This window comes from Oncorhynchus clarkii, chromosome 8 (genome assembly GCF_045791955.1).
Source record: "Oncorhynchus clarkii lewisi isolate Uvic-CL-2024 chromosome 8, UVic_Ocla_1.0, whole genome shotgun sequence".
In the NCBI taxonomy this organism is placed as follows: domain Eukaryota; kingdom Metazoa; phylum Chordata; class Actinopteri; order Salmoniformes; family Salmonidae; genus Oncorhynchus; species Oncorhynchus clarkii.
The window spans coordinates 12,415,446-12,431,330 of NC_092154.1; the positions used below are offsets into that span (position 1 = coordinate 12,415,446).

Consider the following 15,885-nt stretch of genomic DNA (forward strand, 5'->3'; position numbering starts at 1 on the left):
ATGGCCGAAGGTTATTCTCCAATTATTTGTAAAAAAAAAAAATTGTCCTTACTTTTTGGTATAGAGGGGGGCTGCGACGGGCTATTGTTACATATAACGTGTTATGTAGCCTACCGCCCACGATTATTGCCATGTGAAAATACATATTGGGGTCTTGTTGGAGCGGTTTGTCAACGATAAAGAGCGTATTGTGCCCAACATGGGCTTGCATGGTGAACCATGTGTGTACACCTGCCCTTGGAGTTCCATACAATGCTGGTTATTAACAGTGGTAGATGTAAGTAAATATGCTCCAGAAGTTACATCAGTGAGCATGCACGTGCAAGGGGGAATCGACCAAATCAATCGCATATCGCTGTGCGCCATGCAGTTAGAAGCCCCATAAGTATCCTGTTTTACACCGATTTGCGTGATGTTCAAATCATTCTACCATGCGCTAAAATCGTTACGTGGAGACGAATTATAGCAAAGATGAACATCACATCGTCAAGTGGCGGGGATTCCCCATCGCTTAGGCTATGGAGATTTCCAACCAACTGGGCTCCATAAAAGTTGTGTAAAGGTTACTACTAGGCCTAATAACTGCGCAGGCACGGCTATAGGTTAAATACATATGCCACATCCACACTCGTCTATCAATACACAGCCTACTGTAGCTTACTACTTTCATATGCCTTTTAGGAGGGGCGGGTAAAGGTGGCGGAGAAGACGAAGCCAAGTCGACGGAGCAAGAAGAGCGAATTCGGCCCCAGCTTCTGTCAGGAACAGGCCACTGCAAGTGGTTTAATGTTCGAATGGGGTTCGGATTTATATCAATGACCAGCAGCGAGGGGAGCCCCGTAGATCCCCCTCTGGACGTATTTGTTCACCAAGTAAGTTCCCCGAACGAGAAAACCCGTGTAGGTTGACATTGTGCTGCTATGGGCATTGGGCATCTATCTCCCTCTTTGGTGCAGTCCTTTACCCTGTACGCTGTAGTCTACTCCATCCACCCTGTTGATGGAAAGCAAGGAGTCAGTAGGCTTGATCAAGCAGCCTAGGCCAATTATTTCTAAATGAGAAATGACTCAATTGTATAGTTGTATTAACCTTTGTCCTTGCTTGGCAATAACATCACGTGTTATTGCGAAAGTGACTTTTTTTTGTAGGCCAGAGTTTTGGTTGCAACATGTGTAGCTTATCTTTTAATTGACCATTTGTCCAAATGTGTTCTTTTGTATCATCATGATGTTTCCCCACCATGTAGGTTACAGGGCACACAACAACATGCTGTGGTGTTTCCTTAGTGGCACTATCCCTCTCCGAACCCGCACTCTCCCTTGAACTGCACAGTACAATGCTTGTATGACACAGTTTGTAGTTTTTTTAATTGCCTCATTGACAGGGAGAATATGGTTGATGGCACCACCATATTGGAAACCATGCAAAAAGACACTTTTGACAGTTAAAAACACTCAGTTGATCACGTGTTCGTACAACTGTTTCTTTGAAAGATACTTTTGGTAGTGTATGAGGATACCTGCTTGTCAAACATCTCGTTCCAAAATCATGGGCATTGGTATGGAGTTTGTCCCCCCCTTGCTGCTATAACAGCCTCCACTCATCTGGGAGGGCTTTCCATTAGATGTTAGAACATTGCTGCAGGGATTTGCTTTCATTCAGCCACGAGCATTAGTGAGTTCGGGCTCTGATGTTGGGCGATTAGGCCTGGCTCGCTGTCGGCGTTCCAATTCATCCCAGAGGGAAGGGGTTGAGGTCAGAGCTTGGTGCAGGCCAGTCAAGTTCTTCCACACCGATCTTGAAAAAACATTTCTGTATGGATCTCGCTTTGTGCACGGGGGCATTGTCAAGCTGAAATGGGAAAGGGCCTTCCCCCAACCTGTTGCCACAAAATTGGAACCACAGAATCATCTAGAATGTAGTTGTATGCTGTAGGGATCTAGCCCGAACCATGAAAAACAGCCCCAGACCATTATTCCTCCTTCACCAAACTTTACAGTTGGCACTATACATTGGGGCAGGTAGCGTTCTCCTGGCATCCGCCAAACCCAGATTTGTCTGTCGGACTGTCAGATGGTGAAGTGTAGCAGTTTAACTTTAGTCTTTAGACTTTAGTCCGTCCCCTCGCCCCTACCTGGGCTCGAACCAGGGGCTCGAAACAGGGACCCTCCGCACACATCAACTAGCGAGTGACGTCACCGATTGAAACGCTATTAGCGCGCACCACCACTAACTAGCTAGCCATTTCACGGTTACAGAAGCATGACACATCATTCCAGAGAACGTGTTTCCACTGGTCATGAGAACAATGGCAGCGAGGTTAACACCACTCCAGCTGATGCTTGGTATTGTGTATGGTGATCTTAGGCTTGTGTGCAGCTGCTCGGCCATGGAAACCCATTTCATGAAGCTCCAGACGAGCAGTTCATGTGCTGACGTTGCTTCCAGAGGCAGTTTGGAACTCGGTAGTGAGTGTTGCAACCGAGGACACTTCAGCACTAGGCTGTTCCATTCTGTGAGCTTGTGTGGCCTACCACTTCGTGGCTAAGCTGTTGTTGCTCCTAGACGTTTCCACTTCACAATAACAGCGCTTACAGTTGACCTGGGGGGGTTGGGGGTTGTAGAGGAGAGTTGAGGAGAGAGTTGGGGGGTGGGGTGGGAGAGAGTGGGGGAGCTGGAGGGGAGAGTTGAGGGAGGGAGTAGTTGGGGAGTTGTGGGGGAGAGAGAGAGGGGGCTCAGTTGGGGGGAGTTGAAAAGGGGAGATTTGAGGGGAGAGAGGGTTGTTGGGGTGGAAAAAGAGGGAGGGAGTTGTGGGCGAGGGAGTTGTGGGGGATGGAGGGAGTTGGGGGGGAAAGAGGAAGGGAGTTGGCGGGAAGGAAGTTGAGGGAGGGAGTTGAGAAGGGGAGATTTCAGGGGAGAGAGGGTGTTGGGGTGGAAAAAGAGGGAGGGAGTTGGGGTGGGGGGGGGTTTGAGGGGAGAATTGAGGGGGAGAAAGAGAGGGGGCCGAGTTGGGGGGAGTTGAGAAGGGGACAGTTGAGGGTGTTGGGGTGGAAAAGGAGAGAAGGAGTTGGGGGGGATGGAGGGTGTTGGGGGGGGGAGGGAGGGAGTTGTGGGGGATAGAGGGAGGGAGTTGAGGGGGAGTTGTGGGGGATAGAGGGAGGGAGTTGAGGGGGGGTTGTGGGGGATAGAGGGAGGGAGTTGGGGAGGAGGAAGTTGAGGGGGGGGGTTGTGGGGGATAGAGGGAGGGAGTTGAGAAGGGGAGAGAGGGTATTGGGGTGGAAAAAGAGGGGGGGAAGAAGGAGGGAGTTTGGGGGATAGGGGGAGGGAGTTGAGGGGAGAGAGGGTGTTGGGGGGAGGGGGAGGGAGTTGGGGGGGTTTGGGGGATAGAGGGAGTGAGTGGGGGGGAAGAGGGAGGGAGTGGGGGGGTGAGGGAGGGAGTGGAGGGGAGGAAGTTTAAGGGGGTTGTGGGGGATAGAGGGAGGGAGTTGGGAGGGGGGAGAGAAGAGAGAGAAAGAGTTGGTGAGAGAGGGAGACAGAAATAATGAGCTGCTTCCATGTCGACCTTGGAGAAATCTTCCTGGGGGGGCCCAGGCATCGGGGTTCCTGTCCAATCACTTCCTCTGTGTGTGCATGTGTAATTCTTCATCAGCTGCTACTCTATCAATGAACGGCACACTCCTACACAGCCTTCTGTATGCAGTGTGTGTTATTTACATTTCCTATTTTATAGATGCAGCTTTTAGTAAAAAGAAACGGAAATGAGTCAGCTTTCTCTACTTCAGAAGGGATGCTACAAAGCAGGATCAAGGAGTAAACCAGCGAACTTGCATACATATTCTGTTCTAACTTCTTATATTGCAGAAAACTAAGCTTGAAATGGGCATCATCTAACTGATTTGACAAACAAAAATTCAGGTTTACTGTTTTTAATGAACCAGAAAATCTGTAGTCATTTCTGTTTGCTTATCAAAGGTATCTTGCTAACTTATTGATCCTGCTTTGTAGTACACCTGGTTCGTTGGCCATTCTTATGGGGGTAAGAATGGGGTTTTGGGATAAATGCTGAAAATAAGGTCTGAGGTTAACACAGGTTTAGGAGATCTTAAATGTTTTGTTCTATGAGATAATCTGTCAGTTTACCTGACATTTATGAATTATGACCTTTATGTACTTGTGTTGGATACATAAGTGCTTAGCTGATGAAGATTATCTCATGTCGCAACTCTTGCCGTGTTTACAGACATCCCCCAAACAAACAAAAACCGACCCTTGGAGAATGAGTTCCCCAACTGGTTGGGGATGGGCATGTGACACATTTAGACTGTTTGATGACTCGTGATTTTTTTGTTGTTGAGTACTCTAATAATGTTTTATTTTTCAAACACGAGGCCCTTACTGGAAAAAATGTGCACATTTACCTATATACACTGAACACATATATAAAAGCAAGATGTAAAGTGTTGAACCTGTTTCATGAGCTGAAATAAAAGATCCCAGAAATGTAGCATGTGCACAAAAAGCTTATTTCTCTCAAATGTTGTGCAAAAATGTGTTAACATCCCTGTTAGTGAGCATTTCTCCTTTTCCAAGATAATCCATCCACTTGACAGGTGTGGCATATCAAGAAGCTGATTAAACAGCTTGATCATTACACAGGTGCACCAATAAAAGGCCACTCTAAAATGTGCAGTTTTGTCACACAACACAATGCCACGGATGTCTCAAGTTTTGCAGGAATGTCCACCAGAGCGGTTGCCAGAGAATTTAAGATAATTTCTCTACCATAAACCGGCTCCAACATCATTTAAGAGAATTTGGCAGTACTTCCAACCAGCCTCAGACCACGTGTATGGCCTTGTGTGGGTGAGCGGTTTTCTAATGTCAATGTGAACAGAGTGCCCCATTGTAGGGTTATGGTATGGGCAGGCATAAGCTACGGATAACGAACACAATTGCATTTTAGCGATGGCAATTTGAATGCACGAAAATACAGTGACGAGGTCCTGAGTCCCATTTAAAAAAAACTGTCTGTGAACAACAGATGCATATCTGTATTCCCAGTCATGTTAAATCCATAGATTAGGGCCTAATTAATTTATTTCAATTGACTGATTTCCTCATATGAACTGTAACTCAGTAAAATCTATGAAATTATTGCATTGCGTTTTATTTTTGTTCAATATAGATTGCAACAATGTCTAATTTATCATAACCATTACAGATGACAAATCCTCATTGCTAAATTGCCCCATATTCGGTACCATTCAGAAGTTTGGACACACCTACTCATTCCAGGGTTTTTCTTTATTTTTCCTATTTTCTACATTGTGGAATAATAGTGAATGCTTAACTATGAAATAGCACATATGGAATCATGTAGTAACCAAAAAAGTGTTAAACAAGATTATTCAAAGTAACCACCTGAAGGTGTGTTGGGTCATTGTCCTGTTGAAAAACAAATGATTGTCCCACTAATCGCAAACCAGATGGGAAGGTGTAATGCTGCAGAATGCTGTGGCAGCCATATGATGGTTAAGTGTGCCTTAAATTCTAAATAAATCACTGACAGTGTCACCAGCAAAGCACCATCACACCACCACCTCCATGCTTCATAGTGGGAACCACACATGCGGAGATCATCCATTCACCTACTCTGCATCTCACAATGACTTGCTGATTGGAACCAAAAATGTAAAATTTTGACTCCTCAGACCAATAGACAGATTTCCACCGGTTTAATGTCCATTGCCTGTGTTTTTTTGGCCCATGCAAGTCGTCTTCTTATTGGTGTCCTTTAGTAGTGGTTTCTTTGCAGCAATTTGACCAGGAAGACCTGACTCATGCAGTCTCCTTTTAGCAGTTTCATTACAGCGCTTGATGGTGTTTGCAACTGCTCTTGAAGAAACTTTTGACATTTTCCGGATTGACTGACCTTCATGTCTTAAAGTAATGATGGACTATGGTTTCTCTTTGCTTATTTGAGCTGTTCTTGTCATTTTATGGACTTGGTTTTTTACCAAATAGGGCTATCTTCTGCATACCACCCCTACCTTGTCACAATACAACTGATTGAACTGATTGGCTCAAACTCATTAAGAAGGAAAGCAACTCCACAAATGAAGTTTTAACAAGGCACACCTGTTAATTGAAATGCATTCCAGGTGACTACCTCATGAAGCTGGTTGAGAGAATGCCAAGGGTGGCTACTTTGAAGAGTTTTAAATATAAAATATTGTTTGATTTTTAACACTTCTTTGTCAACACATGATTCCATGTGTGTTATTTCATACTTTTGATGTCTTCATTATTATTCCACAAAGTAGAAAATATTAAAAATTAAGAAAACCCCGGAATGAGTAGGTGTCCAAACTTTTGACTGCTACTGTATATTCCCTCAATAAAAAAGCAAGTGCAGGACTTCTAATGTAGTAACGTTGAAGCGATCTGACTAGTGTTACTTAGCTTCTTACTTCTGGTTGGCTAACGTTAAATGGAGCCTACCTCAGCAGGAGCACATTTTTTTTGTTGACTAAGTTCTCCTAACTTTGCTTTACACAGAGTAGGCTACTGAGACAGACGGTGATGTGGCGCTCAGTGGTGAGGCTGAGGCAGGCTGCAATGCATGCAGAGGAGAGAGAGGTTAATACACTGGTTCCCAAACTTGGGGTCCCCTAAGAGAATTTGTACTAGTTTTTATCAAGCATCTGTTTCAATATGAGATTTCCACATGGTCTGTCATCTGATCTCGATCGTCCCCTGGAGTTTGTTTACTCTTTACCCACCTTTTTTCTTTTATCACGACAAATCAAATCACAGTTTTATTGGTCACATACACGTGTTTAGCAGATGTTATTATGGGTGTAGCGAAATGCTTGTAAAACTACATTGCTGATATTAATATAGAATCGTAAATAAGATTGAAATAATTCATGTGAATGTGATTATACGATCATCTGTGTGCTCCTTTGATGTCTGTCTGTGCGGCGCTTGATTAGTAATGCCTAGTAATACAAGTGTGAACATTGTCATTCGATAAAAGAGATCTATTTACAGAGTTGATGATTTGATCCAATTCATCATTACAACTGATTGAACAGTCGCTGATGCTACACATTTCTCATATTTCCCCCCTTTCAGGGGTATAACATTACACTTGTACAGCTAATAGGCTAGGTGTTTGTAGATGGACTGAGGTGAATGAACCTACAGCAGCCAAGGTGATAATGGCTGGGGTCATTTTGGCTTGTTTTTGCTGTTCTCCAAATTAGCATTTTAAAGTGTTTTAATTCTATAGAAATGCAGTAAATGAGCTTCAACTTAAAACTTAAAAAAAATAATTGCCCAGTTCCGGACCTTACTGAAAGCCTACTTATGCCCCTGTGTGTGTGTGTGTGTGTGTGTGCGCGTGTCAGCGTTCCAACCCTTCGTAGCAACTATGTCATAAAACTCAAGTCAGGCAAGTGTGTGTGTGTGTTCTCGCGTGGGGGTTGTTCCATCCTCAGGCATTCTTTTTAAAAGAGGAATTTGTTTAAAGACAAAAAAGGGAAGGGGCCTGATTTGCTGTTCTCCCTCTGCTGGGGATCAAGTCTAAACGTTGAGCATGGTGTGCTGCTGTACTGGCCCTTCCTCCATCGGAAACCTCCAAGATTGTGTGTTTGCACGAGTGCATGTGTGTTTTTTTTGGTTAGTTGTTGCCTTTTCTGCTGTTCCTGCCTGTTCCACTACGTAATAATAGTTGAGCACTTTGAGATTTTTGGTTGTGTGTGTGTGTGTTTGCATGTGTTTGTGGCATAGCAGAGGTTAAAATGGGCCCCTAGTGAGATTAACCTCTGACCCATGTCACCGTTTGGCATTCAAGCTCCACCTCTCCCCAGTCCCTGCCACCCCTCCCCAGTCCCTGCCTCTAGATAGCCAGTATCAGGCTTTGTCTCTAGTGCCACAGCCACACACCATCCTCCTTCTCACCTCCCCCCTCTTTACTTCAACGCTTCAAAAAAACGCAGAAGAAGAAAGCAGGGAGGTCATGTGACTTCCTCTTGAGGGGTCGTCCATATATGGGGAATGTGATTGGTAATTGGAAGGATGGATTGTGGGAGTTAGATTAGAAATGGTGCTAAAAATGATTTTCTATTGACATGACAAACAGGAAAGTTGAAGAACAGACGGATTCCATTTTTTAGTAGGGGATCTGTGTTTGTATTGTCTAGAACACAGAGATGCTCCAATGATGGTTTGGTTTTGGCATTGCTTCTGAAGAAGCTTGGTGGATTTGAATGCGTATTTTATGTAACTATGTTTCTGTGAAATTGTATAAAAGGGACATTTTGAATTTCAATGTAATAATGTTTACTTTAGTTTGTTTACTTCAGGATAATATTTTTTTTATATGTGTATTTGAACACATGAAAATATATTTTGTTCTCAATGATCTAAGACCCTGGATCAAATGCTCTTTAACAGAATAGAGTTCTTGGTTTGGTTATTTTGTCATTGTCAAGTTGCATTTCCCTTGAAGTTATGGAAAGAAAATGGAGCAACAAACTGTTAAGACCATTCCATTTCCCAGCTTAGTTAGCAAGTAGCCACAGTATACTTTTTCTCTGCTTTTATTACCAATAGTTTGTTTACAGGGCTTACATTGATAATTCGTTTTGGTCATACATTTACTTATTGCTGAACCTGAGTACTAAATGCTGTTTTAATGCAACCAAAGCTAGCATTTAACTAGCATTCACGTTGCATTTAGCTAGCATTCACCTAGCATTTGGCTAGCATTTAGCTAGCATTCACCTTGCATTTGCCTAGCATTTAGCTAGCACTGATCACAAGCCTTTATGATTATGATCTCAACCCATCTGGTGGGTTTTATTTTTTTTGAAACAGAAAATAAATGATATACCAAAGGGCTAAAGATAATCAATGAGGAATATTAAACAGAAAGGGAAACCACAGCTTTTATAATTGTGTGTAAAAAGGTCAAGCCAGTAATTTTTCAATAGTTCTGAAATTTGATTTGATAATAGGCAACTTGTTTCCTAAACCATCTCTTGTCATACAAATCCAGTCGCTGTCTAAAGTTTGCTTTATGTGCTCAGATTGAATGGATCCAGCAGTAGGTTTAATTCGGGTTATTTCCAAGTTTTTAATCGTGAACATTGATCCATCTTAGTTTATAAACCGATGGTATTTAACTTTGTTTTATGAACACAAAGTATTGTCAATGAAACCAAATGAAAATTGTGATAGGACAGCTACAGGTAGCATGCTAACAGTCATTTGATTTCATTTTCCTAGTGGTTTTTGAAGAATACTCTTCAGAAATATCTGAATGTCTTCACTGCTTTATTTTATAATAATCAATATCGATATGTGTGTGTGCTGCATGGACCTGAAGTTGTTATTGTTAACGCTGTAAACCAGTCATGATGTAACCGGCTCAATCACCAGTCAAAAAGCAACCTTTTAGTGTTTAAAAACGTATATAGTTGAAATCGGAAGTTTACATACACTTAGGTTGGAATCATTAAAACTAGTTTTTCAACCACTCCACAAATTTCTTGTTAACAAACTATCGTTTTGTCAAGTCGGTTAGGACATCTACTTTGTGCATGACACAAGTCATTTGTCCAACAATTGTTTACAGATGGATTATTTCACTTATAATTCACAGAATCACAATTCCAGGGGTCAGAAGTTTTCATACACTAAATTGACTGTGCCTTTTAAACAGCCTGGGAAATTCCAGAAATTATGTCATGGCTTTAGAAGCTTCTGATAGGCTAATTGACATTATTTGAGTCAATTGGAGGTGTAACGGTGGATATATTTCAAGGCCTACCTTCAAACTCAGTGCCTCTTTGCTTGAAATCACAGGAAAATCAAAAGAAAATCGGCGAAGACCTCAGAATTTTTTTTGTAGACCTCCACAAGTCTGGTTCATCCTTGGGAGCAATTTGCAAATGCCTGAAGGTACCACGTTCATCTGTACAAATAATAGTATGCAAGTATTAACACCATGGGACCACGCAGCCGCGTTCTGTCTCCTAGAGATGAACGTACTTTGGTGCAAAAAGTACAAATTAATCCCAGAACAACAGCAAAGGACCGTGTGAAGATGCTGGAGGAAACGGGTACAAAAGTATGTATATCCACAGTAAAACGAGTCCTATATCAACATAACCTGAAAGGCTGCTCAGCAAGGAAGAAGCCACTGCTCCAAAACCGCCATAAAAAAAGCCAGACTACAGTTTGCAACTGCACACAGGGACACATATCGTACTTTTTGGAGAAACGTCCTCTGGTCTGATGAAACAAAACTAGTACTGTTTGGCCGTGATGACCATCGTTATGTTTGGAGGAAAAAGGGGGAAGCTTGCAATCCGAAGAACACCGTCCCAACCGTGAAGCACCGGGGTGGCAGCATCATGTTGTGGGGGTGCTTTGCTGCAGGGGGACTGGTGTATTTCACAAAATAGATGGCATCATGAGGGAGGAAAATGATGTGGATATATTGAAGCAAAATCTCAAGACTTCAGTCAGGAAGTTAATGCCTGGTCGCAAACGGTTCTTCCGAATGGACAATGACCCCAAGCATACTTCCAAAGTTGTGGCAAAATGACTTAACGACAACAAAGTCAAGATATTGGAGTGGCCATTACAAAGCCCTGACCTCAATCCTATAGAAAATGTGTTGGCAGAACTGAAAAAGCGTGTGCGAGAAAGGAGGCCTACAAACCTGACTCAGTTACACCAGCTCTGTCGAGAAATGGGCCAAAATTCACCCAAACTATTGTGGGAAGCTTGTGGAAGGCTACGTGAAACGCTTGACCCAAGTTAAACAATTTGTAATGCAATGCTACCAAATACTAATTGAGTGTATGTCAACTTCTGACCACTGGGAATGTCAACTTCTGACCACTGGGAATGTGATGAAAGAAATAAAACCTGAAATAAATCATTATCTCTACTATTATCCTAACTGACCTGGATTAAATGTCATGAATTGTGAAAAACTGAGTTTAAATGTATTTGGCTAAGGTGTATGTAAACTTCCGACTTCAACTGTATATTTAATTGGGGGGAAATCTATGTCCATAGCTTGATATTTAGCTCTATTCCCAAGTGGAAATGTCATATGTCTTAGATTTGATTGAAAGTCTTTTTAGACCGGGGTCCCCTTCATTAGGCACCAAACCGAAGAGAACGGACTGAAACACGGAGCAACTACCTGGATGCTCATTTTCCTTTTCTTTTTTTGTTGTTGTTGTTCAATTTTACCCCCTTTTTTCTCCCCAATTTCGTGGTATCCAATTGTTAGTAGCTACTATCTTGTCTTATCGCTACAACTCCCGTACGGGCTTGGGAGAGACGAAGGTTGAAAGTCATGCGTCCTCCGATACACAACCCAACCAAGCCGCACTGCTTCTTAACACAGCGCGCATCCAACCCGGAAGCCAGCCGCACCAATGTGTCGGAGGAAACACAGTGCACCTGGCATCCTTGGTTAGCGTGCACTGCGCCCGGCCAGCCACAGGAGTCGCTGGTGCGCGATGAGACAAGGATATCCCTACCGGCCAAACCCTCCCTAACCCAGACGACGTTAGGCCAATTGTGCGTCGCCCCATGGACCTCCTGGTCGCGACCGGTTACGACAGAGCCTGGGCGCGAACCCGGAGTCTCTGGTGGCACAGCTGGTGCTACAGTACAGCGCCCTTAACCACAGCGCCACCCAGGAGGCACCATTTTTCTTTTCTGTTGCAAAATGTTTTCAGTTGTGTGACCTAATAAACACTATCTAACTGTAGGCTTTATCACATTCCTGTTGTTTTTCAGTTCCAATTGAGAAACAATTATTTGTATTGAATTTATTTTGGGCAGCTGGGCTCCTTTCTCTTTTAATTCATGAAGGTCGGTTACATTTCATAATATTCACATTTAATACCAACGACAACAGCAGAAAACGAAACAAAAAAAATACATTTGAAAAAGTGTCCATTTCTCTGGCAGATGTCAAATGTCCATAAGGTGCCATTGTACTGTTCATTTTTGTTTGCGTCTAGTTTTCTTAGTTGGGTCTGATGACAGTTCTGCTTTTAATTAGTTACATTTATGACCATTGTTCTCCACAGTTTTGCGCTTCTCTCCAGTCCCGTACTGTACCTCAGCTTTACAGCAAAGCAAGAAGCAGGGCTGCTGTTTTGTTTATGTTCAAAAATACAACTCTATTTGCAATGTTGACCTGTGCTTCTTACCTTTTTTTTCCTTTACTAGGGCCCCCGTTTGCTGAAGTGAATTAAGGTTGTCACCCTACTTCTGCTAGTTCTTTCTTTCTCCCCAGTCACCTCACGTGGTTCTTCTCTTCTCCCCAGCCACCTCACCTTGGTTCTTTTCTTCTCCCCAGCCACCTCACGTGGTTCTTCTCTTCTCCCCAGCCACCTCACCTTGGTTCATTTCTTCTCCCCAGCCACCTCACCTTGGTTCTTTTCTTCTCCCCAGCCACCTCACGTGGTTCTTCTCTTCTCCCCAGCCACCTCACCTTGGTTCATTTCTTTCTCCCCAGCCACCTCACCTTGGTTCTTCTCTTCTCCCCAGCCACCTCACCGTGGTTCTTTTCTTCTCCCCATCCACCTCACCTTGGTTCTTTTCTTCTCCCCAGCCACCTCACCTTGGTTCATTTCTTCTCCCCAGCCACCTCACCTTGGTTCATTTCTTCTCCCCAGTCACCTCACCTTGATTCATTTCTTCTCCCCAGTCACCTCACCTTGGTTCTTTCCCGTCCTCCTTCCGTCCTGATAAACCCATAGCAGAATTATCTACTTCTTACCCAACCCCCCCCCCCCCCCCCCCCCCCATCAAATATGGTCCGCTCCATAATCAGTGTGCGCTAGCGGTTAGCGTGTTGTTAATTTGGGCCAGGGGGGAAATGGGAACACTCTTAAATGTTTGATGGGGGTTTGGGTAGAGGTTAGGGGGGTGTTGGGTAGAGGTCAGGGGTTAGTGGCTGTAATGAAAACGTGCGGAGGAGGGCGAGGGATGTTAGCGCGGTGAGGTTTCGTCTTTTGATGTTTTTTTTATTTTATATGCATCCTGTTGGGTCACGTCCATCTGTGACAATCGGGGCCAGCTTTGTCCACTTAGCACTTCCTGTGTGTAAAAAGATACTTAATGGCACCGCACCACATGGTCGTCACACACACACACAGTTGTGCGCATGGACACAGTCCCCCCCCCCCCCCCCCCCCCCCCACACACACTGCTTCCAATAGGCTACTTCACTCCGACCAGCAGCTCCATCCCATAATTAGCCCTCACACAGCTCCTTTCTCGTTCCACTTCCTGCATCGATTACCGCGACTGGTGATGACGATGGTTAGGCTATTTTCATCCAGGGCGCTGGGTTTATTATTTGCTTCCTTCGCAGTTTGCACACACTCGCATGCACGCTACGCATGTACACACACATTCTGGAGGTAGTCTTATGAGCGTAATAAGTACATAATCATTTTCTCCTCCCAGGTTGCTGTGAAAGACAATGTCTTCTCAGCGTTTCTTGTAATTTAACGATGAAAAATAGATGAGCACACAAACACCACTCTGAAACAGAACACACACACACTCGGTCCAAATCCTTATTATTTGTATGTGGAAATGGACAAAGCACATGGGTAACTCAGAATGGGCAGGCAGTTTTGGAGGTGTGTGGGGGTTGGTGTGTTCCCTGCCTCTTTCCCTGTCAGTGGGTCCTCTTCCTGGGGGGGGGGGGGACCTGCAAGGCTCCTGATCAAATGGAGGTTTTGTTCCTTGTCATTCCTGGTCCCCGCCAGGCCTGATCAGGAGTTGCTCCTCCATTGGAGCTGAACAGAATGTGCTAGAGGCATTTCTCTCTCGCCTCCCCTTCTCCCTCTCGCACAGCACACCCCCACCCTGCTCCAGGCCACTCCTCCATTTTGTTCTCTCTCTTTCTCTCCTCTGACCATGCCCTCTCTTGACCTCTGTGTGTAAACTGAAACCAGGCAGGACACCCGCCAGGTCACCTGAGAGGACACCCGCCAGGTCACCTGAGAGGAGGGCACTCGGGTTGCAGGTTCTGATTCTTCAGGTTTACACACACAGACACAGACACATATGTGCACGTACGTGCATGCAAACACACACACACATAGACACACACACACACGCACACACATATGCACGTACGTACATGCAAGCACACACAAACGCACATCTGGCATAATATGCATTCCTTTGTCCGGAATTTATTTTATTAGGGAATAACTCAATTTCATTCATCTGATTTAGTTCATAGTCGAGTAGCTTGAATAAAGTCCTGCGGCAATTTGTAATTACTGACACATTATTTTACACACGTAGATACTGTGGTTATATAAAAAGCCAATTGTATATCTTTACTATAATTTCCTAGATACTAGATATTCATTAAAGTATCTAGGAAATGTGAGTTGACATATTTCTAGTGGACAAAAGGACTTGTGTGCTTTTCTAACTGACAATCACTGGACCAGTGTTATGAAGGCTCAGGGGGTGGGGATGCGGGGACCACTGAACTTTGACCCGGAAACACATGCTGCTTTCATAAAATGATGACTGGCGCAGACGAGGAAGGCTCTCATTGATTGGCTGAGCCAGAGAATCAATGACTAGTCATAATTATGCCTTGAAAGAAAGAGAGAAGCAGTTCTGCTGAATTTTTATTTTTTAAATGCCCGTAACATTTTAGAATTTATAATATATATCCATCATAAAGTCGCTGGGATTGAAATAATTTATTAGCTATTTGAAGTTGTGGTTTTAGTTTGTTTTAATGCTGTTGTGATTTGTACCAAAATGTATAATCATCTCCTGAAGTGACCCACTACAGCTGAGACGAACATATAATACCCACCTTGGTTGTCATTAGCAACTTGTATGCATATTAATATTAATTCAGTTCACCATGACATCGCATTCTCTGTCCTTTTCTTTCCCCTCATCCCTTGTTTTGTCGTGAGTGTTTGCCCTGTTGAATAGAGGTGTAGAATCCTTGCTGTCTCTCATTCTATCCCTTGTTTTGTCGTGAGTGTTTGCCCTGTTGAATAGAGGTGTAGAATCCTTGCTGTCTCTCTCATTCTATCCCTTGTTTTGTCGTGAGTGTTTGCCCTGTTGAATAGAGGTGTAGAATCCTTGCTGTCTCTCTCATTCTATCCCTCACAGCATATCCAAAACATCCAGAACGGTCTCCTACTTTCAGCTAGCTGGAGTGAGCTAAGCTAATCACCTACTGCTTGCTAGCAGGAGACAGGGAATGATTTGAGTGAACGAAGGGATAAATGAACGAATGAATACATTGTGTGAAATCATGTATGATTGAGGAGTCTTTTTCACCCTTCGTGAAACGAGGTGTTTTAAATGATGAATGTGTCGATTCCCCTGTCTTTCGTAGTTATGGAGTTTTTCACCAATATTCTTTATAAAGAGTTTGTAGTGCTTTTAGTAATTTGGTTAGTAGTGTTGGTGATGTCTTTTAGTGATGATGTTCACGTCTTTATTGTCAAGAAGCACAACGATTTGTCCTCACCAAAATGACTAAATAATATCTATAGTAATAATCATGCATAGTGAAATCTCTGAACTACGGTGCTGATTTGACCACTTTGAATGAATTGGTATGATTTGATATATTTTGTAGTTTACAGTACTTTAAGTCAAATGTGACATTGTAATTTTCGAGACGCAGTTGTTGTAAGTATTTTAATTAACCATACAGTATTACATTTATTGATTCCAATGGGTTATCCCAAATGTGTCTTGTGTATAACAGAAGGATTTGTTTCTATGTTATGTGAAAACAATTAGTGTTAGAAATGATGCAAACTGGTATTTTAGATA

At 43.4% G+C, this 15,885-nt stretch overlaps 1 protein-coding gene across 1 annotated transcript in view; it reads left to right on the forward strand.

Annotated features, from left to right (window-relative positions):
- LOC139415694 (lin-28 homolog B (C. elegans)) overlaps nt 1-15,885 on the forward strand; it is a 43,771-nt gene continuing 27,886 nt past the window's right edge. Inside the window, exons 1-2 of the mRNA XM_071163813.1 lie at nt 1-10; nt 682-872. Of these exons, the coding sequence (XP_071019914.1) occupies nt 1-10; nt 682-872 (201 nt within the window). The remainder of the gene's footprint in view (nt 11-681; nt 873-15,885) is intronic.